Source organism: Semicossyphus pulcher, unplaced genomic scaffold (assembly GCF_022749685.1).
Source record: "Semicossyphus pulcher isolate SPU_LCO1_2020_fin unplaced genomic scaffold, fSemPul1.0.p SCAF_18, whole genome shotgun sequence".
Classification (NCBI taxonomy): domain Eukaryota; kingdom Metazoa; phylum Chordata; class Actinopteri; order Labriformes; family Labridae; genus Semicossyphus; species Semicossyphus pulcher.
Window position 1 is genome coordinate 16,917,120 of NW_027211691.1, and position 27,993 is coordinate 16,945,112.

General features: G+C 42.5%; 2 protein-coding genes across 2 annotated transcripts; one reads left to right on the plus strand and one right to left on the minus strand.

Annotated features, from left to right (window-relative positions):
• The first annotated feature begins 236 nt into the window (after positions 1-236).
• Positions 237-17,016, plus strand: trpc1 (transient receptor potential cation channel, subfamily C, member 1). The gene is made up of 13 exons (XM_069666998.1): positions 237-750; positions 1,502-1,656; positions 1,770-1,871; positions 1,979-2,181; positions 2,910-3,041; positions 3,242-3,437; positions 5,454-5,790; positions 7,778-7,917; positions 9,582-9,731; positions 15,318-15,502; positions 15,612-15,813; positions 16,174-16,368; positions 16,497-17,016. The coding sequence occupies exons 1-13, from the start codon at positions 585-587 to the stop codon at positions 16,722-16,724; spliced, it is 2,391 nt and encodes a 796-aa protein (XP_069523099.1). The 5' UTR covers positions 237-584; the 3' UTR covers positions 16,725-17,016.
• Positions 17,017-18,278: 1,262 nt separating this feature from the next.
• pcolce2b (procollagen C-endopeptidase enhancer 2b) lies at positions 18,279-27,888 on the minus strand. The gene is made up of 9 exons (XM_069667439.1): positions 27,716-27,888; positions 27,363-27,471; positions 26,726-26,981; positions 25,447-25,571; positions 24,223-24,359; positions 23,961-24,124; positions 22,885-22,968; positions 19,522-19,689; positions 18,279-19,186 (listed from the first exon to the last, which is right to left on the minus strand). The coding sequence occupies exons 1-9, from the start codon at positions 27,847-27,849 to the stop codon at positions 19,056-19,058; spliced, it is 1,308 nt and encodes a 435-aa protein (XP_069523540.1). The 5' UTR covers positions 27,850-27,888; the 3' UTR covers positions 18,279-19,055.
• Positions 27,889-27,993: the final 105 nt, after the last annotated feature.

The window sequence follows — 27,993 nt, forward strand, 5'->3', positions numbered from 1 at the left end:
ATGAATCTAATATTCACACATTTTATTACAAATATCTTTAAAACACAATTTTCAGACCAACGACAGTGCCTCTGCATATTCATACACCGCGAGAGAACCAGTACAAAGCTGCACTGAATAGCCCTGTTACGTAATCATGAGCAGCACAGCGGCTTTGCGCCTGCGAAGTGCACGAGCAGGTGGAGGAGGAAACATGCGCAGAAGGCGCCTCGTCAGCAGCATCAGGACCAGAAAGATCCTCCGGAGCAGCCTGCGATGCGAGAAGATGGTGCATGTAAACACGCCGAGGGAGATGATGGTGTCGTTTTATCGCCTTTTATATTCATGAACCGGAACTTTGAAGTCATTTAGCGCGAAAACGGTTAGAAGAGGACGTTTTTTTTAAGCTAGCGGAAGCTCGTTAACGGACGTGGCAGAGATGCGACGTCAATAACAACACTTGATGAAATTAGTCTCATGACGACGGTTTAAACCTCTGCTGCGCTGCGACACACAAAAGCACTAACAAGGGGGGGGAAAGGATTAGTCCAATGTCACCTCAAGTGACGGGCTTTCTTGTGTAATGGTCGCCGGTTTCTAGTGGGATGCACATCAGTGTTTGGCCGTACTCGCTCTCCGTCGTAATGTCAGCTCTGTACCAGGGCACGGACGTTTCCTCTCCGGATAAATTTCTGGCCTTAAAAGACGTAAGGGAGGTGAAGGAGGAAACTACGCTGGACGAGAAGCTCTTCTTGCTGGCATGCGAGAAAGGTTTGTCTTTTGTTTCTCCCCAAAGTAAAACTAATCTAATCTCTATTGTTTTTATCCTCATGATGCGTTTAAGGTCATGTGAATGTTGGAATCAGGGGACTTCTGCAGGCTTTAATATTGATTGGTCTGTAACTGACTCATTTTGTCTGATATCAGCTGCACTGTAGGTACAATAGACCATGACTAACAGCCTGATAGATTTCCAGCAGGGTCATTGCAGCAAAGCACACTGTACAGTCATACCACATTTTTTCCAGTGAATACCTCTCACAGCTGCCTACATGTTGGCTGCTGTTGAAGTTTGCCCACAGGGGTTTGGATATATTTAAATTCATGGCTGCTCTTATGAAAGTTTCTCTCAGTGTTCTGCTGACTTTTCACAGCACCTGACAAGGAAAGTAAAAGCAAACAAACTAAAGATGCAAGCATGAAACAGAGAAGGGGCACCTCATGTGGGAGGGGAATGTTTCATTGATAAGTTGTGAACATTGTACAGGCCTCCAACTACCACTGCAACCATATAAAGTCTCTCTAAACATGGCTCAGCAAGAGAGATTGTCCTTTGAGGGAGATGTTATTGTTACTGAAGCGAAGAGGTCTGTTGGAGCCGAGCCTGCTCTGCCAGAGTGTTTGCACCACATCTGAAGTTTAGTGTGTCCACCTGGCGTCATCCACAGATAATCCTTCACTTCTTTCATAAATCTGACTCGGCAAGAATCTGCTAAGGTGCTGCTTTGTGTTTTTTTCTCAGGTGACTACTACATGGTGAAGAAGCTGCTCGAGGAGAACCGTCACGGCGAGCTCAACATCAACTGCGTGGACGTGCTGGGCCGAGATGCCGTCACCATCACCATCGAGAACGAGAACCTTGACATCCTGCAGCTTCTCTTGGAATATGGCTGCCAGGTAGTTATCACGCACACTCAGGCGCGAATGAATGAATGAATTTAATGTTGCTGTGTGTTTTATTTCGGGATGTAATCTTCTATTTGATAGCTTTGAAAATGTTGTTTCTGCAGGCGACAGATGCCTTACTGGTGGCGATAGACTCTGAGGTTGTGGGAGCTGTGGACATCCTCCTCAACCACAGGCCGAGGCGAGCTTCCAAGCCCTCCATTGCTGTAGGTCTCCTCTCACTACTGCTTATACATTCTTTTTCCTGTAGATACACAGCCTGATTCTACACAGTGTTTTAGACCTTTATCCATAAGTTAAACTTTTGTTTAAGAAACTGATGCAGCGGATCCAGAATCCGGAGTACTCCACCACCATGGACGTGGCTCCAGTCATCCTGGCAGCCCACAGGAACAACTACGAGATCCTGACCATGCTGCTCAAACAGGACATCTCGCTTCCCCGGCCGCACGCCGTAGGCTGCGAGTGCACGCTCTGCAACGCCAAAAACAAGAAGGACAGCTTACGGCACTCCAGGTATGCACGTTGTTGGCCTTTACCCAGATCAGTGCGTGAAGCTCCCAGGACTTGTTTTCCAGATGATTCCTGTGTTTTTGTTTCCCCTGTGGTGGTTGTTTTGGCCTTGCTCTGGTATGTACGAGCTATGAATCAGTTGGTCTGTCATGGGAAGTGTTCCTTAAAGGGTTCTTGTGAAACATGGCGGCACCTTGTTTTGATGATAACATCAGCTTCAAAATGTCATCAAGCGCATCTGGAAAGAAATGATTTAGTACGCACGGAGTACAGGACTCCTAATGCAGTCTGTTGTTGTCGAGCTCCATTTAAGTTTTGGTCAAGTATTGGTATATTCATTTACAGTGTTTCATTTGAGTAGTGGTTTTACACTGAGATTTAAAGTCCCATTAGGCACAGCGGCAGTTCCTCTGGGAGGTAGCGATGATTGTTTTCTGATACCATCTAGACCAGCTATATGAGATTTAGCTGATGTCCTCTGCTGGGCATTTTTATTCCCACTGCAGGGCCGTGCAGCTTCCCACACAGTAAGCTAAATGAATCAGTCTGCAGTTTGGCTGGCAAACAACATAGAGGTCAAAGCTGGTACAAGTGAAACAGCTACAGCAGAAGGCTGAATGTTCCAGATTTCCTTTAACTCATCTGTGCAGCTCTTTTTTGTCCTGTTTCGTCGCCCACATTTTCATATTTTTATCCCCTCTTTTCTTCTTCACATCATCATCCGCGCTCAGGTTCCGCTTGGACATCTACCGCTGCCTGGCCAGCCCCTCTCTCATCATGCTGACAGAGGAAGACCCCATACTCAGAGCCTTTGAGCTAAGCACAGACCTCAGGGAGCTCAGCCTGGTTGAGGTGGAGTTCAGGTACGATTGCTTTGGACTGCTGCGCGCCCATCTGTCATTTCGGCGCATATTTTTAGCACACAAAGACAAACAATGTTGGCGCACACGCACAAACAAATGTTCTGATTCGCACACAGTGATATTGCATCCTTTGTAGTCTGGAACAATTAGGAATCATAATCTTTTATGTGCTTTAACTACATCTAATATCCTTGTTCCAGGAACGACTATGAGGAGCTGGCAAAGCAGTGTAAGATGTTTGCCAAGGACCTGCTGGCTCAGGCTCGAAACTCTCGGGAGCTAGAAGTGATTCTCAACCACACGTCCAGCGAGGATCACGTCGACAAGAGAGGCTTGCTGGAGGAGCGCATGAACCTCAGTCGACTCAAGCTCGCCATCAAGTACAACCAAAAAGAGGTGAGACGGGCAAAGTCTGTTTTTTGGCAGCTAGTCTGTAATATGAGAAGGGAACTATTACATGTATTACTTGATAAGCTACTGTTCATTTGCAATCTACAGATTGGTTACAAGGGATTAAATACTCTATCTGTTATCAGCGTACAATATGACAGACTCATCTGCACCAGCACGCCATGTGCTTGTCTCTGTGAAATATGAGTTAGCGGGATAAAGTAGTTCCTCCAGGCAACGGCAATCAAAGACAAACTGAAGCTGGAAGTTTGAGGCTGAGGGGCAATTTACAGCTGGGAAGGCTCAGTGTGAAGAGTTTGCCTCATATATCACAGTAGAGCTGGTGGCATGCCGTTGTTTCCTGGAGAAGATACAGAACAACACTGCTAAGGTTCCTTTCTAAGGCTGCACATCAAAGCCCGTTTTCCCTGAGTCTTGTGGTTGGATTTTTATCGTCGGGAGAATATTGATACATTTATTGCTGATTCACTGTAGAGTTAGCTTTAAGCCACGTCTGGTACAGAACATCAACAGTAACAAACATGTGTAATGCTAAACATACACCCATTACAAATAAGCAGAGGTGAAATATTCTACTAAAGTAAAAGTACTGTTGGCTGAAAGATCTTGTGTTTAACCACAAACAGCATATATATAGCTCTCTTCATAGCCACCAGACTTCAGTCATTTTACCTCGCAGAACACGGGAGTTGCTGATGGTCTACCGCTGCCTCGAATGGTTAGTTTGTTTGTGTTTTTGTGTGGTGTTTTAAAGTCGAGCTGAAAAGGCAGTTCAAGAGTATCTAGCTTCCGTATCGTGACGTATTTCCGAGTGAAACAGGACGTGCAGGCAGGACATATCATTAGAGGGATTTGATTTGATCGTTGAGAAGTAGGCGTAGACAGACGTTCTCCACAGCGCAGTAGCTAGCTAACTGACCGAGCGTTCTTGGTGCTCTGTGGCTAAATGTTGCAGATTGATTGGTTGAAATTGTTTGGTGCTAACTTACGTAAGCACGTGTGAAATTTAGTTTTACCGGAAGAAAAAATGATCGGATTTTGATAGAAGAATATGAAGAAATGGATTTTCTGTATTTTTTGGCCTATATTGTCAAATAGATGCACAATATTACCGGGGATGTGATCTAAAAGGATTAAAATGACATTTTTCATTTCACCTCGACTTTAAAGGGTTCATTTGGTTCCGAACTAACGTGTTACAACGTGTAACGAGGCGGGGGTAGACAAGCAAGTCCCTTGTTCTGCAAGTTAAAATTACCGTTTTTGTTAATGGAGTCTGGTGGCTTTAAGGAGAGCGATCTCATGGCTATTTCTGGTTAAACAAAAAACTGCCTTCAGTCTGTGTCAAAGGTGGTGTTTCAACCGAACTCTCTTCTGTCCCATTCATGGTTCACTAACGTTATGCGTCCGGCCCGGATGGCTGCAACCCAGCTCTCCTTCTTTGCTTCAGACTCGATGCATGACACTTTAATCTGATTGGCCTGTTTTTGATGCAATGCATTTGATTGCCGTCTGATCTAAATCAGTTTTTCTTTCTAGCTTGCAATATCTGTAGATAAATATTTTACTCAGTAACAGATGGATGTACAAATGTAGCGAACAACTTTACTTAATTGCAAACATACTTAAGTAAAAGTAAAATTACTGACTTAAAGCTACTCAATGACAGTTATGTGAGTACTTGTAATACTTAAAGCTGGCTGTTTTCCTGTTTTTATGCTAAGCTAGGCTAACCAGGACAGTTGTTCCCAACCCTTTACCAATTTTGGAAATGCCTCCAATTAGCCCCAATTGTAGGATTATGTATTGGCTATTGCGCTTGTCTAAGTCCCAGTACAATAGCAAAATTTGCCAAAAAAATTCAGGTTTCAGAATCGATAGCTTGAAAGGAAAAATGGTATTGTACAATCTGGCTGCAGCTTTGTATTTGTCTGAGAGAATGAGAGCGATATTAATATTCTCATTCTGTCACGTCATTCTCTCCTGACATCCCTCTTACAGTTCGTCGCTCAGTCCAACTGTCAACAGTTCCTCAACACCGTCTGGTTCGGAGAGACGGCCAGCTACCGCCGCAAGCACACCTGTCTAAAGATGGCCACGGTGCTGAGCGTGGCCATGCTTTGGCCGCTGCTGTCCGTCTGCTACCTTCTGGTGCCGCGCTCCCGCGTGGGCCAGATCATCCACACTCCCTTCGTCAAGTTCATCATCCACAGCGCGTCCTACTTCACGTTCCTGCTGCTGCTCAACCTGTACTCTCTGGTCTACAACGAGGGCAAGAAGAACACCATGGGCCCTGCGCTGGAGATGATAGATTACCTGCTCATCCTGTGGATCATAGGTCAGCTTTTTAACACACTTTACTTTAGCCGTCATGCTATTTCAGTGCTTATTGGGCAGTTTTTTTCTCCTAATGGACACATCAAAACTTCATACAAACCAGAATTTAATAAAATAATGAGAGATTCCTCTTCTGAACTGGCTAAAGTCCAGTATCCTGTATCCATAATCCTATCAGGCATGACATGACAAACAGCTGTTTCTATGCTAAACGACAGAAAGCCTGGCTTGACTGGATTAAGTCAGTCCTGCTTCTAATTGAGCTCCACAGAAAGCAACCTCAGCTTCTCCTTCCTCCCCTGAGTGCTGGTATCACCGTACCCGGGCTGCATACATGCAAACATATACATGCAGAATCCATGAGCTCGGGTAGTGACAGTTAGAAATTGACTGTCTTTCTCTGGGGATGGCACTCTCTCCACCCTCCCCTTCTGCCAAGAAACCATTAGCATGATCATTCAATCGCTTTAATGGCCCTGCCTCCTCCGCACAGACCAGCATCATACCATTTTAGACAGAAAGCATCCAAACCGCAGCTCATTGGTCGAGGCTTTCATCGCTTTATCACCATCGCTTTGATAAATCACTCCAAAAACTGCACCTGACAGGTTATAAAAGGAAGTAGAAGCAATTGACTTCTATTATTCAATGTTATGAAGATGGTTGTGTGGTAATTTGCACTTTATTCTGTATATTGCAGGAGCGAGATCAGTAGTTGAGCCATTAGACGGAAGTGTAATGGGGTTTTTCCATGGGCTGGGACAGCCCACTAGAGGGGGGAAGAATCCTTAAGTACTGCTGAAGAGCGGGATCAAAGATCAATTTTAATAACTTCAGCAAGTTTCTTTCGCAGAGGCGGCCTCATTGATTCACTGCAAGATGTGATGCAGTGGTGCAGATTTCACGCCTCGGATCATCACAACATGCGGTTTAGTTAAATAACAGGAATGAGGATGTTTAATGCAAATGTTATCAGGATGTGAAATGAAGCTTTCGATGGCAGTTATTCACTCCTTGCACTTTCCATTGTTCTCTCTATCTCCCACGCTGCCCCCCTCGTCTCATCTTTCTCCTGCTCTCTCCATCCCGCTACTCCCCTGAGCCAGATGCCGCACATTATGGGGAAATCAGATGCTCAGACTCTGAGTGTCTGTGCGCTGGGACACATGCATGTGTGTCCCTGTGAGTCACTGTCCACTACTGACTGATTTCTGCATTCGAATTTAAAGCACCCCTTCCTGTGAAAATCAAGTGTTTAACCTTGTAAACATCTCCATGTGGTGTTCTTCATGTGCTACAAGACATATCAGGGACAACATAAGCAGTCATCTCCATGGCTGGGCCTGTCTGCTTTTAAACTGCAGTGTACCAAGGACAGGCTGAACAACACGTTTTCAGATTGGCAGGTTTGAGACGTCACAAACTTAAGGAGCCAATCCTGTTAATGGACGTGGTGATGCTATGCATATCATTATGTGCAACCTATGGCAACCATTTCTGCGATGCGGGAGCCAGCTGTAACCATCATTGTAATTTTTGTTAACGTTACTGCTACTAATTACTACATTTCAAGCTAGCTACGTTTCAACAAGTTGCCACTAAACGATGGCAGAGACGTGACTGATTGACCTGATATAATCAAATGTAATAATTTCTGAATCTGCAGCCGCAGCCAAACTTTCGTCCCAAATTATTTAACCTCTACATGTAAAATTGATGTCATTTCACTTGGACACAAAAGGACATAGACACCCATTTTTATTAAATTCCCCACACCTCCCTGAATCCAACAGTTGACACATTTTCAGCACATTAATCTCCAATGTAAGTGTCTCATACATTCCTGTTTCCCCTTGGCTCTTCCTGTGAGATGACTTGTGGCTGAATCTGGAAGAGCTTTGAAAATGCTTGGGTAGATAATAGAGAATTTTTTTCCCACTGGTGTGTTTATGTGTGTGTGGTGATGGTGAATTCCTGCTCTTCTGCAGGGATGGTGTGGTCGGATGTGAAGCGTCTGTGGTACGAGGGGCTGGAAGACTTCCTGGACGAGTCTCGGAACCAGCTGAGCTTTGTGATGAATTCGCTCTATCTCGCCACCTTTGCCCTCAAGATAGTCGCTCATAGCAAGGTACACAGACCGGATAACAGCTTGTAATCTTACTTAAGAGTTAAAAGGTTGAACGATTGCTTAACACTTGATTCTAAAAGCTAAGTCCTTTCATCATTTTCTGAGAACATCCACACAGGTGTTTCAGTTATTCTGACTGATCAAACTGCAGCTCATCCTGAAGCCAGGCATGGGGTTCCTGAACCAGAGGTGTTATTTTTCACACCTTAACAGGTGCAAAATGAGACTGAGGGAGACAGTCTCTGTACACGTCTAAACTGTCTTGAGAAAGATGTCAAATCAAGCTAAATCAGTGAAATCATCCGTGTGGGTTGACCAAGAGTAGGTCATTATAATATGCAGAGGAAGCTGTGTGTAGTTTCTTTTAAAGGCACTGTAGTACATTGCATGGTTTATTTCAATGTTATGTTTCATTTCTAGCTCAGTTAAGGGTGAAACTGACATAATAAAAGGCTTATTAGTTTCTTTTCCAGAGTTTAATAAAGACTGCATGTTTGTTCGGTAAATATGAAGCTAAATATGTTCCTCCAGTCCAATGTTGTCATGTTTCTATGTTTTCCTGACATAAAAAAACCTGTAAAGAGATTGATGATGGCTATCTACTTAGTTCAAATAGCTGAAGAACGAAGGGAGATGAGCTTTTAAAATGTAGTCAAAGTCAAAAAAGGCTTCAAGAAGTATAAAATCAGTAGGCTTTAAGCTCTTAAATGGTGATTTAAAAACACTGACCTAGGCAGCAATTCTAAAATCATTGATTTCCATTTGACCCCTCAATGTGTCATATTAACAAAATACTGAGCTGAGAAAATAGGAGCCTGGGAACTTAGAACCCTGGGAAAATACTTACACAAAGCTAAAGCTAGCAGCCGGTTAGCCTAGCTTAGAATACATACTGGTTATATGAGGAAACAGCTAGCCTGGCTCTGTACAGAGGTAATAAAAATGATGAAGCTAATTTATCAACCTAGTTAAGAAGAATTTGGCTGAAGTTCTGTGTTCTATTTTGTGTGCTCAGGGACTTCCTGAAGTTCTGGACAGCTAGGCTAGCTAGTCTTGTTGTTGAGCTAACAGTAAAGCTAGTGTCTCTTCATGTAGCTTTTAAGCTATGTTTCAAAACAGATACTTAAGAATAATTGGACATTTTTATGACAGGGGTTTGTTGTTAGTTGTTAGCTTTATCTAAAATAGCTAGCGAGCACACCTGGTGTATGCTGCGTTCCAGTCAACTAGGAACTCGAGAACTTCCCAGTAGAAATTTCCGACATCCGACCTCAGAGCGTTCCAGGTGCACGACGCCAAACGTAAATAAAAAACATGGCCGACCGTGACAAAGTACCTTATCACATGCAGAACATATGTTACTATGTGATAGTAGTTATTTCAATTTAACGCAAATATATATTACGTTGCTTTTCAGTTGATAGTTTACCATTAATGATGTGTCTTTCCATGGGTGCGGCCATTGTTGTGTGACGTCAGAAATCTGATTCCCGTGAAGTCGGGGCAGATGAATCTGCTCCAAGTTCACAAGTAGGAAGTCGGAGGTCGGAGTTGTCTGGAACGCAGCATGAGCTAATCTGATTTTAGCAGCACAGGAGGAAGACGTTAGCATCATATTATTCTGTTAAGTTCTGTGTTTCTGATTATGTGTGCTTGTTCCTCAGTTCAAGAATGTGGAGGACACAGAGAGGAAGAACTGGGATGCCTTCCACCCCATCTTAGTGGCCGAGGGCCTGTTTGCCTTTGCCAATGTCCTAAGCTACCTGCGACTCTTCTTCATGTACACCACCAGCTCCATACTGGGGCCGCTACAGGTAAGAAAGCCATGCTAATATTACAGAGCTTTGATTCCTAATAGAGCGAGCCAGACATTGGGGCGACCCCTGTGGAGGTTTGAGATCATGTAACCAGCCGTGGCTTTGTAAAACTCTTATGTAATGATTATAAAACTGCTTCCCTTTCTATCGTTCTCCCTTAACCCAGCACAGAAACACATATTCCACCCACTCCCTTCCTCTCTCTGTGAAGTGTGAACACTCAAGGACAAGCCAACACTAAACATCGCACCAGCTGTGCTCGAGCAGTATCATAACCATCATCATGAGCATTAAGTACAAGCACAGTGAACTGAGCCAGCTGACAAAAGTGTTCTGCTGTTATAATAAGCTCATAATAAACCGAAGACAGCATCATAAAGCTTTGCAGCTTAGTGCTGATATGCATCATCATTTCTATCATCTGCAGGGAGCCGAACAAATCAGTGTTCAAAAAATAGATTTCTCAGGCTAACTTTAGTTTGGCTGCATATTTAAAGCTGCTGGAGATTACTTTGACACACAACATATTTCAATTGGATCATAGATTGATTCTATGACAAATCTATGACATTTTTGGCTGCATTGAACGTAAGCAATGAAAAGGGAAAAGTCAGTCAGTATGGGCTGACAACATTTGAACTTTTTTAGGATTCATTTTAAGCTTTTTTTATGCCTTTATTTATGCCATATATAGACTGTATAGGAGTGCACATAGTCTCTTTATTCCAAAAGTGAGGCCAGTGCGCAAGTGCCTAAAACCTGCATTCTCTCTAATGACCAGCAGGAGGCGACTGCACTGGTTGCAATAAGAAGTATGATTCCAGATGATACTTTGCAGTTGATTTATTAACTCAGTGAACATTTTTCTCACCAGTTTATAGCCTCAATTTCTAATTTCAAGCCTTAGAAGTCTCTAGAGGAAAATCAATGCACACATTTTTAAAAATAAGGCCACAAAAACTCAAGATGGCGATGGCCAAAAGGCTGAATTAGAGGCCTGAAAGGAGAAATTCACCCCTAGAAAAAGCCACTGTCAGTCAAAGCTGGTGTTCTCTGTAATCGATACAAGCAATAATATTTGAAATTGGCGCCATAGCTGTGGAGATTGCGCCCCTCCCTCTGAAAGGACGGCCCAGCGAGACTACTGTTTTTGCTCAGAGCGGTACAGAATCCGAAATACGACGAGAATATACCGGTGGATCGTCTGCAGTCTACATTTCAAGCCTGAGGATTTTGAACGAGACATGACACTGTTATGCATGTGGAATGTCTGGGAGGGAAAACAGGAGAGCAGGCAGCGTTTCAATGCACCTCACAGAACAAATGATTACATTTTATGGTACGTGGTTTTTTCAACTAAACACTGCAGACGTCGGAGTGGGGCGTCCTAGATTGAGGAAGTGTAGTTTAGCGAGCTCCAAAGGCACGGAGCGAAATTGCATTTTTTTCTTACCATAATGGCATTAGCTTCCTGTTACAGCACGATAGGACTGAGGTTGAAAATTGGTGAACTGACCCTTTAATATAGTGGTCAGCAGACCACTAGGCAATGTGGTGTAGGCTACATCTACTTCTTATTTACAGCTACAAGTTAAACTTATATAAATCCAAATGGTTTTGCTTGATTCGCCCCCACACTTCGCTTGAGGTGACATTTTTTCTTCAAGTTCATAGAAATGTTAACCAATATCTGATTTGTGTCTCTTACATAACTCTAAATGAATTACATTTTTAAAAAGCAATGTTTGGCCTGACAAAAATCTTCAACAATCCAGCATCGTGATGTTTTGTTTCGTTCATCCAGCTGGAAGAGAAAGAGAGTGAACCTGCCAGCGTCTGACTTTGTTTTGGCAGAATCTTAACTTTCCCCCTGTTTGTGTGACTTTATTACATAAAGGTATGCTGTGAGGTCAGTCTGCTTGCGGGGATGCCTTCCTGTCATTAAGCCGAGGTGCTATTTGCGGTTGACTTATAAAACATTGAGGGTTCCCTGTAGATCGTTAATGAGCGCTTCTCCGCTTAAATCTCCTCCATCTTCCTTCCTCCCTCTCTCTTCTTCCTCCCTCCCTTTTTCTCTTTCGCTCACTCACTCTGTGACATCACTGTCTGGCTTGGCAGGATGGAAAAAATATTAGCTTTGGAAATAGATGCGGCTGTGTGTTCATGGCTGCACTCACGCTCACATGTCAGACACACCTCCCTACTAATGCACACGTGCCCCCACGTTTCCACACACTTGTTATATGTGAGCGAGCGCTTCGGCTGCACTCAGACGAGCTCCCGCTCACACAGACAGTGAGGCAGTGCTATGTGGGTTGCGGTAATGAAAGTTCCTCTGAGTCCGTCGTCCCTGAAGAGGCCAGCTCATGTTCCTGATGGGTAGTGCCCCCTGCTGAGGCTGGAAAGAGTGACTGAAAGTGTGAGTGTGCGTCTGCTATCATCAGTGTGCATACAGGAAGCTCACTCATGGCCCAGACTTAACCTCACCAAGAGTATTAATCCCCCACATAAATCAGGGAGGGATGTATGAGTCTGTGTAAGAGAAGAAGACATAAGCTGCGCTCTAGTTCCATCCTGCAGACTAATTCAGATGAGGCTCTGAGTGTTTTTTTTGTCACACTGTTAAAGTGTAAAAGCTTTTGAGATTTTTAATGAGCTAAATGTGGTGTTGGTAAACGCTATTGTTACACAATACACTGCACAAGAGACTAACTGCTGGAAGAGGTTTCAAACTAATTGAAAACAGTATTGAGGCCGTTCCAGGAACATCTTGGTAAATAGAAAAATAAAATAAAGTTAGTTGGAAAAACATTTTGCATTCTTCTTGATTTTTAACTGGAAATGAAGTCGTACTATTTTTAAAACAACTTCATGGGAATACATGTTAACCAACAGGCTTTACAGGAACGTTTTAGTGGCACACTACTAGCAAATTGTTATGGCTGGATGAACACAGTGTTGTATTTGTGACTTGAGACAGGAGACATCATAATCCATCATCTAACCTATATTTTCGTTTGTGTATTTTCGATTAAAATAAACAGTTAAAGCTCATGTGAGAAGTTTTTGCTGGTTATGAAACAGACATATGACCTAGAAAAGCACACCAGACCATCAGCGACAAGATTGATTATTTCTATATTGTTATTTTTAATGCCTGAAACTGCTGGTGGGGGGGGGGGGGGGGGGGGGCACGCTGCCTTTGTTTACATTTTCCAGGGCAGACATTTAACTGACTGTTAAAGAAAGCAGGGTGAGATTTTTTTATTAAAAAAAACGCCACTTAAACATGTACAGAACAAAAACAGCAAAGAGATAAGAGGTTCGGCTTTGTCCACAGGGGGCGCCAAAATCAACACAAACCCAAAGTTCCACACAGTAGCTTTAAATAGCGATGCTAAAAGTATGTTGCTCGTTGACATCCATCAATGCACATTATGTATCATGTCTTATTAGCATAAAGTGTATACATCATTTATCATATAGATGACCTAAACAATACTGTTCCCAATGCTGGCAAATAAATATCAAGTATATTCTTTCTTATTTAATACAAAGTGTTTGTTTACGTGTAAGTAGATTCATTTGAGGCACCTTAAAAGCATTAGACCCCCCCTCCAGTCAAGGTTAAGAGCTTCTGCCCTCATGCATTCCTACTCTGTTTGTACTGTAACTAAGTTAGGCTACCTGTCAGGCTGCAGGGAGCACTCTGCTCCTAAATCAGACGTGTACAAAGTGAATACACTGGGGGGAATTAGTCATGACAAGAGAATGAATCACCTTAATAGACTAACCCTTCTCCTCAAACAAGCTGCCTGGGTTTCAGCGCAAACACCCCAGTCGCCATTCAACTTGAGGTACAGTGCAGTGGTCATCCCGCACACTGGAAACTGTGTGTGTGTGTGTTTGTGTTTTGCAAGGGCGAGCATGTTCTGACCTTGTTATAGCATCTCTAGGTCCGAGTAAACAGATAAGCCACTCAGGTCTATTAATAGTTGCTTTCCAATGGTCTGAGAAGACCTTCTCTGTCTTCGAAACCTCTTTTTGGCTTCCTCCATGTTTGTCTGTCTTCCCTCAGGACGGGTGAGAGAAGTACAGCTGCCATAATATGTTGATTTTTCCACTTTCTCAGAGGAGCACTGCTAAACAAGGGCAAAAAAAATATAGCTCCAAGTGGTCAGAAAGTTTGCTCTCAGGGGATGTGTGATTAAGTGTTAGAAAAAATACCAAAACAACTTGGAAACTAGAAATAGAGCTACCTTGTTGAAGTTGTAAAGATTAAAAAGGAAACAATTATATAAAGGTTATTCCTAATGTACAAAAGACAAGGACCAAGTAAGCTAGTAGATTGTTCTCTTGTGTATTTTAAATGTGAACGTAGGGGGAGAAGTTCTAACAAACTGTTTATCATGTCTGAAACATTATTGTCAAAATATATAATTTGGGCTGTGACAAACCTGAACTGAGAAAATGTCCACCCTTTAAAACAATGGCTGTGCCCCAGTTGAGGGGCTGCATCCTTCGAAGGCCGACTGCGTCACAGCGGTGCGTCACAGGCTGTCCCATTTCGAAGGCTCCTTCAGATGCGGCCGACAAATGCGTCCTCTTTTTCACGTATATCCCAAGATTAATTTCGTGCCAATTCAAACGAGATGGCTGACTCTTACGCGGCCGATGAAAACACTTTAAAAAGTAAACGGTTTTTGGTTTCAACTCAATCGAATAGCTAACGTTACACATGTTACAATGAAAGGAGCCTTTAATCAAATTATCTTACCTAAAAAATAGGTTAAATTACGTGACGTTAGTTATGCTAGGTAGTTAGCCCGCTAGCTTTCTGTTGCTAGGCGACAGGAAACAGGAAATCCTCCGTAGACCAGACCGTCTCATCAGTTTGGCTTTTTCCTAGCCATTAGCTTAAAGCTGCTAAACTAGCTACAACTATGATTACACAGGCTAATACATTAAGCTAATACTTCTTTTTAGTAAATAATCAGAATTATATTGTCACATTTAGTTTCCTCCTCAAGTGCACGTAGTTATTGCAGATATCAACAGACCTTTTTCACCAAGACATTTGTAGCAGGAGAAGCACAGATGTAACACATAACGTTTATGATGTTGGCTGCATGCCATTTCGGTGCTCCCTGCTATTATATCTTATATCACTGCACTTTATGTGATGTTTCCATCATTAATGTTGTGCTTTAATGTGCTAATGTTTCCAGGGGATAACATCTGCTTTAGCTTGTTGCTGTAATAATGCTAATGCTAATTTCTAAAGACAGGAGTTACAGCAAAATAAAATGCAGTTACATAAACTCTGCAGACCACGTCATCCAAATACATGACTCAAAGGTGAATTTGATTTGTGTCCTGCCTTCTGCCTTTGCCAGGCTAACTTCTAAGGATCAGACAAACTTCCTGTCTGGTGTCAGGTCTGACCCCTGCAGGCCTCCGTGGTGCTTAATCATGATTTCTGGCAGAAAACCAGCTAAAAAATACAAAAAACCTCCTCATGACTGCCGGATTACATCAGATCAAGCAGAGCAGGATTAACCACAACTCTTCCTATTTCCTCAGATCTCCATGGGTCAGATGCTGCAGGAGTTTGGGAAGTTTTTGGGCCTCTTCCTGTTGGTGTTATTCTCCTTCACCATCGGACTCACCCAGCTGTACGGAAAGGACCAGAAAGACCCGGACAAGAACCCACCCAAGGACTGCGAGGGCATATTCTGCCCGCAGCAGAGCAACGATGCATTCCACACGTACGGGCCGAACCTCAGTCTGTTGATTTGGGCACTAACCATGTTGAAATATGTGTGTGTATAGACACCTGAATGCCTCCTGACATCCCCATCCTCTCGTGCTTCACAGGTTTATGGGGACCTGCTACGCCCTGTTCTGGTACATCTTCTCCCTGGCACACGTTGCCCTCTTCGTCACCCGCATCAAATACACAGAAGAGCTGCGGTCCTTCGTGGGTGCCATGATCATAGGCACCTACAACATCGTGGTGGTGATTGTGCTGACCAAGCTGCTGGTGGCCATGCTCCACAAAAGCTTCAGACAAATTGCTGTAAGAATCTTTGTTCCCTAATGCTGTCAAGGGTAGTTTGAGTTCAACTTGGAGCCGAGAGTCGCGACTGTTTTCATTTACTTTTCAGATTAGATTGTGATTATTATTCAAACTGAATGTTACACAGATGTGAAATTGTTTTTCCTTTGGAACCCTGCAGAACACGTTCTCCCTTCTTAGACCAACAGTTTGATTTTGATCACGCTAAGTTAAAACAACTCATTGCCCAGAGCAATCCGGCGGCCCCTTGAGGATTTCCACAATTTTCTTGCATTTTCGAGATTCCTCTTTAAATGGAAAGCAGTGTGTGGAAGTTAATTCTCACATTCCTGCGTGCTCAATGTTCTCGTTGGCTTGTAGAATCACGAGGATAAGGAGTGGAAGTTTGCTCGGGCCAAACTGTGGCTGAGCTACTTTGACGACAAGTGCACCCTCCCTCCTCCTTTCAACATCCTCCCCTCGCCAAAGACTGTCTGCTACCTGGTGACCAGCATGAGCAAGTGGATCTGTTCGCACACGTCAAAGGGCAAGGTGAAAAGACAGAACAGCCTCAAGGTAAGAAAAAATAATTGAATAACCGGCCAAAATATTAAATTAAAAGGAAGTTTAAATACCATCCCTTTCTCTCATCTTGAACGAATCGACATCTGTGCTTTGTTCAACATCTTGTCATTTCCATCCAGGAGTGGAAGAACCTGAAGCAGAAACGTGATGAGAACTACCAGAAGATCATGTGCTGCCTCGTTCACCGCTACCTGACCTCCACGCGGCAGAAGATGCAGAGCACAGATCAGGCCACGGTGGAAAATCTGAACGACCTGCGCCAAGACCTCTCCAAGTTTCGCAACGAGATGAGGGACCTGCTGGGTTTCCGGACCTCCAAATACGCCATGTTCTACCCAAGGAGCTAAGAAAAAATACAGACTCGATATCTCTTCCCCTTCTCTCCTCTACTCTTGACAACGCCTCTGCTTCTTGTTTATCTGGGATACAGAGCCACCCCAGCATGTGCAAAAACTCTGCTCTTTTGAGTCACAGAGGCAGATTTTAAACCTGGAACTCATCTACAAAAATATATACTCTCCACCAAAGCCTCCAGCCTCAGGCCCCATATGTATTATTCAGCTATTCTACCTTTTTGTAAATAAAGAAAGCCATTGTTTTCAACAGGAAGCCAAATAAAGATTTGTGGAAAAACTTTAATGGCTTGAAAACGGATTTCTCTTCATACAGATGCTGCTTTTGATATTTATACACTTAAAACTGATGTTTGGCCAGAAGCCAGAAATCTGTCAGCTGTTCAGCCATCTGCTGAGAGGTCTGGTCCACATGAGAGTCACATTACGCACACCTGATCCATTCTCGTGCTCGGCAGAGCATAGCTGCGCTGACCGCTCTCAACAGACTAATTAAATGTTACTTGGCATTATTTATTTCCAGCTCAAGTTCTCTTTAAGAGTTTTTTTGAGGGGCTTTTTGTGCCTTTATTGATAGAGAGAGGACAGTGGATAGTGCTGAAGTGGGGACGATGCAGCGAAGGGCTGACGGTGGGGGTAGAACCAGGGGCAGCATCGAGGACTGAGCCTCTGCAGATGAGTCACACAATTTAACCACTGGGCTAAACCGGCACCCCCAGGTGAAAGGGTTTTTTTTTTAAGATATAATCTAAATTTTCATTTAAATAAATGTCTGTTAAGTCACTATCTATCACTGAATGAGGTAACACAATGGTGATTGAGCCTATGGCCCACTGATGAAAGCCTTTGCATTTGCAGTATTCCGGACTGGGTGTCCGTGGCCAAAATCCCACGCGGCGCCCAGTTAGTGACGCGTTTTCCATCACCCAGCAGTGGTTGGTCTGCCAGAGAGGGTAGGCGGAGCTTTCCGGTCTCTGCAAGTGTTGCGAGTAAACAGTAATCTACTATGGCTTAACAAACAAAGAAAAGATCGATGACTACAGATACAACTTCAAATATGACTGAAAATCCAAAGAAAAAGAAACAAACTCGACGCTCAGATGAAGCAAACAGTCTAAAAAGGAAAGCGACCGTCAGCGAGGAAAATCACGAGTAACAACCGGAGCCAACCGTGGACGTCAGACATGCAACACTGGATATCTGGGAAGTGAGCTCCTGCAATTACTATTTATCGACATAGGTGACTATCGACTAAAGAGAACGAAACTGAGATCTTCGAGATTAGCGCTTTAAAGATTATTTTATCTTTTGCCTTTATTTATAGGACAATTTAAGAGAGACAGGAAATGTGGGGAGGAGAGAGTGGGGGATGACATGCACTAAGTGACCGGGAATCAAGCCTGCGATCGGCGTGTAGCCTCTGCACATAGGGCGCCTGCTCTACCAGCTGAGCTAAACCAGCGCCCCGCCTCAGCTGAAAGTTCTTGTACAAAAGCAGACAAACAAAAATAAACTGTTAAAGGAGTTTTATTATGGCAGATTAAAACAATAAAATATAAATTATATTCACAGACTTTTTCATATGAAAATATTTCTCATTTCATACCTCTGCCCTTTCAAAAACAACGCAAGTAAATGATGAATGCTGAAGTCGGCGCTTTGCATGTGTAAACAAACTGAAGAAAAGAGCGTTAGCTTGGAAGGTCCTCTTTTGTTTCAATCAAAACCAGCATAAAAAAAGAATCATGTATATATTAAATATTGCACTTTTTATCACCACTTTAAAACTTCCAATCCTGCCCCTTTAAATTGAAAGCAGAAAGTTGAACATAGCTTGAAAGCAAAGTCATTAAAACGACAAAAATCAGTTGTGAAAACTCCCCTATAGGTACTTATAATGCTTGTGAAATTAAAGACTACTACGTCAGACTGACGTATGTGTTTGATGCATACACATTGCTCTCCCCAGCCTCAACATGACAAAACAGAAAGTATAAATTTGAATTGACAAGTGCAATCAGAGAGTTTTAAATCATCTTGTTTATGTTTGACACTATGACCTGCTGCTATAGTCCTGACACTGGGCTTCTGTCATTGGCTTTAAGTTAATATCCTGCAAGGGGCAACACAGGGATGATAAGAGGCTGGGATGTAAATTACAACTAATTTGATTGGTGATTAATCCGAGGTTGCAAAACAGACTTATCAATTGCTCTTTTATGGAAGACTGAGTGGAAGAACTTGTCTAAATGTCTTTGCAACCGCCCCAACTGAACTGAGTCTCAGGCCCATCTGTCCAGTGAAGATCCTCAGAGCTACACAACCTCAGCACCTCTTGTTCTTCAGAACGTTGAGTCCTTTCTGGTTCTTCGTCTTAAACGCCATAACAAAGTGGTGAGGGGCGATCTTCCCCCGGCCGTCATCGTCCACCTGGCCCATGAAGATGTAGTTCAAGCCTGGTGAGGTCACACAAAAAAAACCTGAATGCAGTGGCGGAACGGCAGAGACATTCAGGGAGGCCAGATGTCAGAATCTCCACACGGCAGGTCTGTATACCATATGTTTATATCCAAACATATAAACATATTTAATGTGACTGTTTGGACAGTGAGTTCTGCCGCTCACCTCACACCTTTGGGAAGAGCTCTATCGACTGACGGCGCGGCAAAAGAGGCAAACTCAGAGCCATAGGTTATTCAAAACAGTCAACCCGGAAACGCATCATTTGTGACTGTTGATCCATACATTAAAAAATATACAATTTAATTTTTCAAGCACTTTGTGAACTCACCTCGTCTGACAAATGGACACTTCTTGCAGAGGATAACGATCTTGGTGCTCATGGTCTTTCCTGCCTGCTGGATGGCCAGATTGCCCTCTCTGTACACGTTGATGATGGAGACAGTGGCGTACATACTTCCTCCTCTCATCACTGCAGTAATGACGGTTCCAGTTATCACTGTCATAGACACACAAACACACAGGTAAAAAAAACCCAAACATAAACAGAATTCTATTTATCACATAAATAGAAAATAATAACTAGAATTCAAAGTAAACATTGCCTGTACTGTAGCTCACACACTTCCTCATAAACAAGCACAAAAACGGATACGAGAGATGTCTATTTACAATTTAATCACAAGCATACGTTGGCAAGTTTGTTTCTCCAGCTATCAGTGATACTGACAAAAGCTGCTTATTGAGACTTTGTAAAAGCCCAAGAGTAAAAAAGATGTAACTGAGTCTTATCAGACAGATAGGTAACAAGAGTTACAGCCACGTTAGCAACTATCTGAGACTGTACTATGCTAACGTCGGGATGTAAACAAGTTCACAATAAAAATGCTAAAATGCTAACATGCTAACGTGTAAAATGTTCACCACATTCGTATTCTTCGTTTGGCGTGCTAGCATGCTAATTTTAGCTAAGTAGTAGACAGCTAAAAGTGTAGCTAAGGCTGTTGGGAACGTGTCTCAAGACACGGTTGTCCGAATGTCAGCAGATTAGCGAGCATTTATTCATTAAAAAAAGTCTTATAAAGGATATAACATCCTGAAATTTGGTCTGTACTAAATTTAATGCCACTACATCAAGTAGTTGATCGAGTAGATGAGACAATAAAGACCTTAAATGTGGACCTCATGGTGGACCTTGCTAGAGTCGACATAGACACCAGGATTCATCCTTTATGCACCATGACAGCCCAAATTAAAAGATACCTGTAAAATTTGACCTGCCTTTGGTGTAAAATCACTTGAATCCAAGTGAGGTCAAGATATTGAACTAAAAAGCAAAACTTTTAAACGAATGGTAGCTCTAAAGAAAAAGTATTGAAATCCCCAAAGCTGGATTGGTTCATCTTTTTAGGACTATGAATGTCTGAGTAAAATTTCAAGGCAATCCATCCTTTAGTCCGACCAACCGATATGGCCATCTCTAAAGTCATACTGCTAGCATGGCTACAAAACATTCAAATACAGCACTTACAACTATAACACTTCAGGAATTTAGCAAGTAGAGCTAATATGAGCGATGTGAATAATCTCGGTAAATGTTTCAACATCACATGAAAGGGAGTCCTGAATGTAACATGAGGCTTTTTATTGTCATCCTCTCAGAGAAATGTGAACAATATGTGCCTACTATTCCTCAATTGGTGTCTGTGAAGTGCAGCTGGTCTGTAAAGATGTCATGATGAATTAACAGCATGGCCACTCGACATTTCCTTTCAGGCTTCCAACATCCCCCCTTTTGACCTTTTTACTAGCTTGTAGCCCTTTCCCCAAAACTCAAAAAACTCTGTCTGAGACGAGGCCAAATTAAATATGTTATATTGTTGTGTAATTGTGAGTCAGTGGAGCAGAGGTCAGTGGAGATTGTGTATAATGCAATCTAATATGGACAGAAAGCAGATGGCAACAAAGTGCGTGCGTCAACCAAACTATTTTTGTGTTCTGGACTCTGGTTAACAAAAGACAGAATGTTTTATAGGTTAATTTACCAGAACACAGAATTGCCTCTAAGTGGTCTACTGTGCTTAAAAATGTGTGAACCATTTGCAGGGTGCAGCTTCTGTCACTTCCTGTTTAGTCTAACCAGGTCCCAAAGAGAAGAAAAATTACAGTTCTGCTGTTTGGCTCACAAAAGAAAGGACTTGAAATTTAGCAGTGATAGTGAAGACAGCGAGACTGAATCAGCATGAACAGGATCTTTGCACTGATGGTACCAATATGTCTGGACTTTACATTCTGCCTGTTTAATTTCCTGACAGGGATGAGAATAGCCAGAGGACTGCCTGTGTCAGTAATACTTTTGTCTCTCATGCTACATAACACAAAGAAGTGGTTTTGATATGTTAAAGTACATATATCTAACAATTAGATTCAACAATACCAACAGTTGTGATTTAAAGTGTTGATTAGACAAACTATTTTCACTCCACTGTCACGCCAGTTCATTAAAAAGTGATGTAACATACTGCGTGCTACCTCCGCCACCACATCAAACATAGGCGACTATTTCCACACGCACCACCACATCGCTTGATTCCCTCAGTTCCTGCAGCACATCCAAGTGAACTCTTTAAAATACCAATCTACCACATGTGGTAAACATCTCCGAGAGCAAAACATCAGAGCAGGAGAGTCGCAAACGGAGGCCGAGCCTGAATCAACACGTTCATTTACAACAGTTTATCCACAGTCAGGGGCTGAGTGTGTGTGTCTGTTTACACTGGAGGCAACTGTGTCCTACTGTATACACTCCTTCACTTCCTGACAGGCTATCAAGAAAGTCTTTGAGATGCACTGTGGGAAATCAGAGGAGGACAGATAGTGACATGATTGGGACTGTAAACTGCTTTTTGGGGGAGTTTTAGCTGCTAATGCTAACGTAAGCTGTGCTAATGTAAATCTTTCAAGAATTTGTGCTGTGTAGATCTGGTTAACTTAGTATTAATAATGTATATAACAGTAGGTAAATTAAATTATCACAAAAGCAAACCTGGGAAGCAGAGGAGCAAAGATGGTGACATGATTAGGACTGTAAAATGCTTGTTGAGGGAGTTTTAGCAGCTCTTGCTAACATAGACTGCGCTAACATAAATCTTTGAAGATTTTATGCTGTGTAGGTTTGGTAATTTTAGTATTAATGTGTATATAAGAGTAGGTAAATTCAGTGTTAACCATGGCAAAGCTAGAAATCAGAGGAGCTAAGAAAGTGACATGGTTTGGACTGTGAAGTGCTCGTTGAGGGAGTTTTAGCAGCTCTTGCTAACATAGGCTGCGCTAACATAAATCTTTGAAGATTTTATGCAGTGTAGGTTTGGTAATTTTAGTATCATTATGTTTATAACAGTAAGTAAATTCAGTGTTAACAAAGGCAAAGCTGGAAATCAGAAGAGCACAGATAGTGACATGATTGGAACTGTGAACATGAAAGTGCTTTTTGGGGGAGATTTAGCTTCTAAGCTAACGTAGGCTGCGCTGACATGAATCTTTGAGGAATTTGTACTATGTAGGTTTGGTAATTCTAGTATTAATATGTATAAAACAGTAGGTAAATTAAATGAATACAAAAGCAAAGCTGGAACATTTCAGTAACTCTGGCTTAAATGTTTTAATTAATTCCAACATGCGCTGATATTCTTACCGAAATTGCTGGAGCAGTAATTGCTCTCAAGTGTTCCTCGTCTTTTGCATTTCTGCTGGCACAGAGCCACAGAGTACTTCAGAGCTGCGGAGACACAAATAAGAAAAATCAATCTCTGTAATTTTGCCTGCCAGAAAAGCAAGCTGTTGAGTTATGGTTGCATCTGTTTCTACTGTGGTTTATTGACAGAATATTCTCAGTAACACAAGAGGCTCTCCAAATAAAAGGCTGTCAGCCTTGGAGACAATGTGCAGTGTTTAGAGTAGCCAGATTATGTGACAGGCGAACATCTGTTTTTTGGAGTTAGACATAGCAAAGAGTCTATACGGGAAAGAACCAAGAAAATACAAGGTGGCTGTAAAAATATTATTCTTGCTGAAGAGGGAGAAGTCAGGAAAGATAAGCCAACCACAAAGCGTTGTCGCAGTCTGACATCATGGCAGGGAGGTGCCAAAATAACCTGGCTTGACCGAGGGAAAAGAAAACAGTGTGTGGGAATGTGAGTTTGCGTATGAAAATGAGCTGTGATTGCAGACACATGCCTACGTTGTATATGAACTTGTGTTATGTACAGTTTACACAGAAGAAAACTGACAACTTTAGCAGATGTTGTGTTTGAACATTTGCTGCGTTTGCATCGGCTGCACCATCTCCAGCACTGTTGGTCAATTCTCTCTTGGTTGTGTATATCCAGGGTTTAATGTAACCTTTTTTTTTGTTAAACAGACCACTATTACCCATAATATGTACAGAAAATCTGTAATTATGTTTGCTACTTTTCCATATGTACTGTGAGGTAGCTCTGAGTCATAGCTTTCTTAGCCATAGGCAGTGTAAAGATGACTCTTGACGGAGTCTAGTCTTATAAAAGCAGTAGACTTTGCTTAGTTCTTTTCTTGCCCAGATGTGCTTTGAGAAGCAGATTCCAGATGCCCCTCTTTTTAAAGGGAAAGATAAACCCCACATGTTAGCAAGAGAATCCAGTAGCACAAAGTTAGCATGTCTGATTGCTACGTCAACATATACAGATGTTTGAAGTCCTCTAGAGGTTTTACGTGATTAAAGTTGGTACCTACGTATGGGCCTGGTGGTGACAGGCTGTGTGGTCGTGGTGGGTGGTATCGTCGTGGTGGGGAATTTCTTCGGTCTGAACTTGTAATGTCCAATGAAGCCGTCTGCGGTAAGACTGAGATCTGACAGGAACTGGATAAGGAGCTGGTTCCCATCTGAGAACACCGGCCTGAAAAGAAACACAGACAAGCCAAATGAGTGCAAACTGAGAGAGATTGAAAGGATGGCCCTTAAGGAAAATAACATCTTCATGAAAGAATCACCTACGCTGGGGGGCTGTCTCCGCAGTATTTGCCGATCCTCTTGGCGTCGTTGATTTCTGCCCCGTTGAAGATGGAGACGTGGTCGTAGCGGCAGTAGTTGTCTCTTTCCACATCAAACTTCTCAAACTTGACTTCAATGATCTGTAGCAGGAGACAAATCATAAGGAAGTTCTCATACATCAAGAAAAGGCTTTTAAAAGGACTATCAGGGTGTGTCATTTGATTAAAGGGTACCCTATCATTTGAGGGATGATGTAGTCTTGTTCCACATCCCTTACACATTAAACCATCTTCAAAGAGAACTGTAGCATTCACTCCAAAATGAGGTCATACTCATAATCCATGCAGTTAAACTTCAGATATTGACTTTTAATTCCATGTCTTCTTGCTTCTTCTCTTTAGTACCTGCATTACCCACAATGCAGCGTGACAGCCGACAGTATGGCCAGCAATTCTCGGTTGCTGTCGATCCAAGATGGCAGCGCGGATCGCAACCTCGGTACAGCGCTCTCTAGTACTTTTCCTTGTACATATTAGTCTGATTATTTAATGTCTAAGGTAGGCTTACAGATTTTAGTTTAATATTTAATGTTTAATGCTTATACATAGAGAGCCAAGTTAAACCGGAGTCAAATTCCTTGTTTGTGTACATACCTGGCCAATAAAGCTGATTCTGATTGTTATGCTAGTAGCGGCTAATGTGGCCATGAGCCTCTAGCCTCAAGCAAAGATGACAAGAGTTAGCTAGTAAAAAAATTTAGTTTTTTTATCGTGAACTTAAAATCCAACTGACGCTGCCTTGAGTGACATCACTTGAGGTAATTTACCAGATCTCTCCACAGCAACAAAATGCTTTATACAGCTTTTTTTTTTACAGAAGTACTTACTCTAAACTTTTAAATCTGACTTTGGTAAACAAATTCTAGTTCCCCTTTAGGGTAACATTTCTCTTTATATGATCTCACTTCTTATACATGTGTTATGCTTTATAATAAGGATAATTCATCCATATACTCCTGAAAAATCAATTTTCAATGTTAGCATGTAGCATGTAGCAATGTGCTGTGGATGATGTCTGTGTTTTTAATCTTTTAAAAACTTAGCAGTTCAAATGGGCCAAATTTGCCTCAATCTAAATTCCGTTGAGAGACATTTCCAATCAAAACATTACATAACATTTTACATACAACAATAAGAAAAAAATAATATCGGATTTGAACTATCTGACCTGGTTCTTTGGTGCCACTATGTGCCAGGCGCAGGTGACCCCAGCTGGGTAGTCCTTCTCAGGCCAGTTTGGTGTTTTAAAAGTCCCAGCGGGCTTGTCCAATCTGCCTCCACAGTACTGGTCCCCTGTGGAGTCATGACTTAAATGAATCCAAGAAAGTCATCAAGAATAATCTGCAAAACATCACTTCTGCTCCTTGAAGGAAATGATCCAGATCGTATTCTTTATTGTTTCACAGAAAAGAATGGCATGTCCATTATATGAGCCTGCAATAAACCATCTTCAGTAATAGGTGCTCTCATTGCCTTCTTTGTCATTATGTGCACCCTAAAAAGGAAGTCACTCATTAGTCGGTTTTAAAAAAAGACACCATGCTTCAAACTTTTCAAGCATCTGACAAACATTGGTTCAATAACAAGAACAAGCTGTTTAGACTGCCAGAGAACTAAATCTTTTGAAGACACATTTTCGTTGCAACATACACTTAGATTGATGTTTTCTTTCCCACATGTCCAGGGAATGAGTACAATTTAGCTGAGTGACTAAAATAGACAACCAACAAAAACAAAAGGTTTTCTGTACAGCTCTCACACTCAGAGAAATTATGGACACAATCTATCTTCTTACATCCATTGTTTAAGAGCTGCTTAAAAGACATTGTCCCCTTCTGCTGTCAACTTCTTGGGTACAAAGAACCAGCCATTAAAATTCCTCAAAAACAGCGCACAAGATGTTGCAACCCTGCAGAGAAGAAGAGGCTGACTCAACTCTAAGTGATACTTCTGACCTGTGCCTCCTACTGAAGAAATGTCAGTGAGAAATTCCACATCATACTGCAAGAAGGGTTAAGATATTCCTCCCTTTTTGTCCACAAGCTGGAACTTTAAACCCAGAGCCTTGTCTTGGACAAATGAAACGCCTAAAGGTCAGAAAAACATCACCTCCTTTTGTTTTAGTATGTGTCTGCATGCCTCGAAAATTATTCAAAGTATCACTAGAGGAACTCAACTTTCTGTCCGGGTATCGCGATGACCTTCATGAAGCAATTTGTGTTTAACAGGCTTGTTAATCTGCTCTTTAAAGACTGCCAAAACAGACACACTCCCAGGCCACTATCAGTTTCCTTTATGGGGGTGAGGTCACAGCTGAGACACGGTCCCATGTGGCTCTGTATTATAAGCTTAAGTAGTGGTTACATATTCTCTACACAGCTGCAACCTTGGCCTCTATTTGTACAACATTAAGAGCCACAACTACTCTTCTCCCCATGTTTGCCTACCTCTCTCATGTGGGTGCGCAGCAGAGAAAACAGCCAGGAAGCCACTCCCAGCAGTGTTGGCATCAGACACCATCTGCATGAGCATCTTGTTGCCCGTGGAAACCAGGGCTCCCGGCTTGAACGTCCCACAGAAGCGACCGAGTCTCTGCCCGCTGACATGGCCGCTGTAAACATCCACATAGTCGTAGCGGCACAGGTTGTCGCTCTCCAGGTCTATGAAGCGGAATGACAGGACCACCACCTTTCCCTCAGGGACCTGGGTGGGAATTTACAGAGGGAATTAAAGGTCTATGTCACAATTTTTATTATTACTGGGAGCAATAAAAGGTCACATTTCCCACTGGATATGACTTGCTTGCCTTGTATAGAGCAAGAAAATAGACCCTGGTCCTATGCAAGCTGTATTAGCTTTAGTGTTAAAATGTTTTGTAATGAATCCAGTCTGAAAAAAATAAACTTTCCTGAGCAGGCAGTGGTTCAGTATTTTTAGAAGGAAATTAGGAGTTTGGGTTAGTTAAAGAGTATCATGCTGTGCAGCTGTTTACTGAGCTTTCCCATTAACTATTTATACATGTTATCATCATTTTCATAAGGTTTGGTAGGACAGCAAAACGTGTGAATATAAAATGGGACTCACTGTGATTCTCCACACACATTTGGTATTTGGAGGGTAAACTCCTGGGTACCCCTGGCTGCCGATTACTCCAGAGTCCCCTGTAATGTTTCCACCGCACGTGAAGGTTGGTCTGGAGGGGGAAAGAATGTTTTATATTCCAGATATTAAATAAGGATGATATGTTAAAGCAGTAAACATTTAAAAGCCTGTATTTGATCCAACACAGATTTAATTCAATGCACCAGACTGCAGAATATTCCTGTAAATTAACTCCTGTCCACCAACGCTGCGTCTTCTCCATTTCTCCTCCATGACACCTTGCTCACTCCAAAATCTTTCATATCAATTGAAAAAAAAAGGAAATAAAGGTATACCTCCGCTGAGACTGCGCACAGACCTCTGTCAAAAAGAGTAGACTCCATGCGCAAAAAATACTGCATGTTCTCCACATTGTAGGGTTAACGGAGCAGGCTCTTCGCCTGTTTTCGCCCCGTGGCATGAATGGCATTGTGTTCAGCAGCTCACACGGTAGGGAAAAGTAGCCAGGAGTTCCTGCAGGGAGTTTCAGTAACTGCAAGCTGGAGCAGATGAATATAGCGTTTGTTCTGCGTGGAGGGAGGGACGGGGCACAGGCTGCTGCTTTTCCCCACCA

Coding starts and splice junctions, on each gene's coding strand:
- trpc1 (XM_069666998.1), top strand. CDS start 585: ATGCACATCAGTGTTTGGCCGTACTCGCTCTCCGTCGTAATGTCAGCT. Junction 1,657..1,769: donor TCTTGGAATATGGCTGCCAG/GTAGTTATCACG, acceptor TTGTTTCTGCAG/GCGACAGATGCCTTACTGGT. Junction 16,369..16,496: donor AAAGACAGAACAGCCTCAAG/GTAAGAAAAAAT, acceptor ATTTCCATCCAG/GAGTGGAAGAACCTGAAGCA.
- pcolce2b (XM_069667439.1), bottom strand. CDS start 27,849: ATGCCATTCATGCCACGGGGCGAAAACAGGCGAAGAGCCTGCTCCGTT. Junction 27,472..27,715: donor TGTGCGCAGTCTCAGCGGAG/GTATACCTTTAT, acceptor TTCCCCCTCCAG/ACCAACCTTCACGTGCGGTG. Junction 26,982..27,362: donor AATGTGTGTGGAGAATCACA/GTGAGTCCCATT, acceptor ATTCCCACCCAG/GTCCCTGAGGGAAAGGTGGT.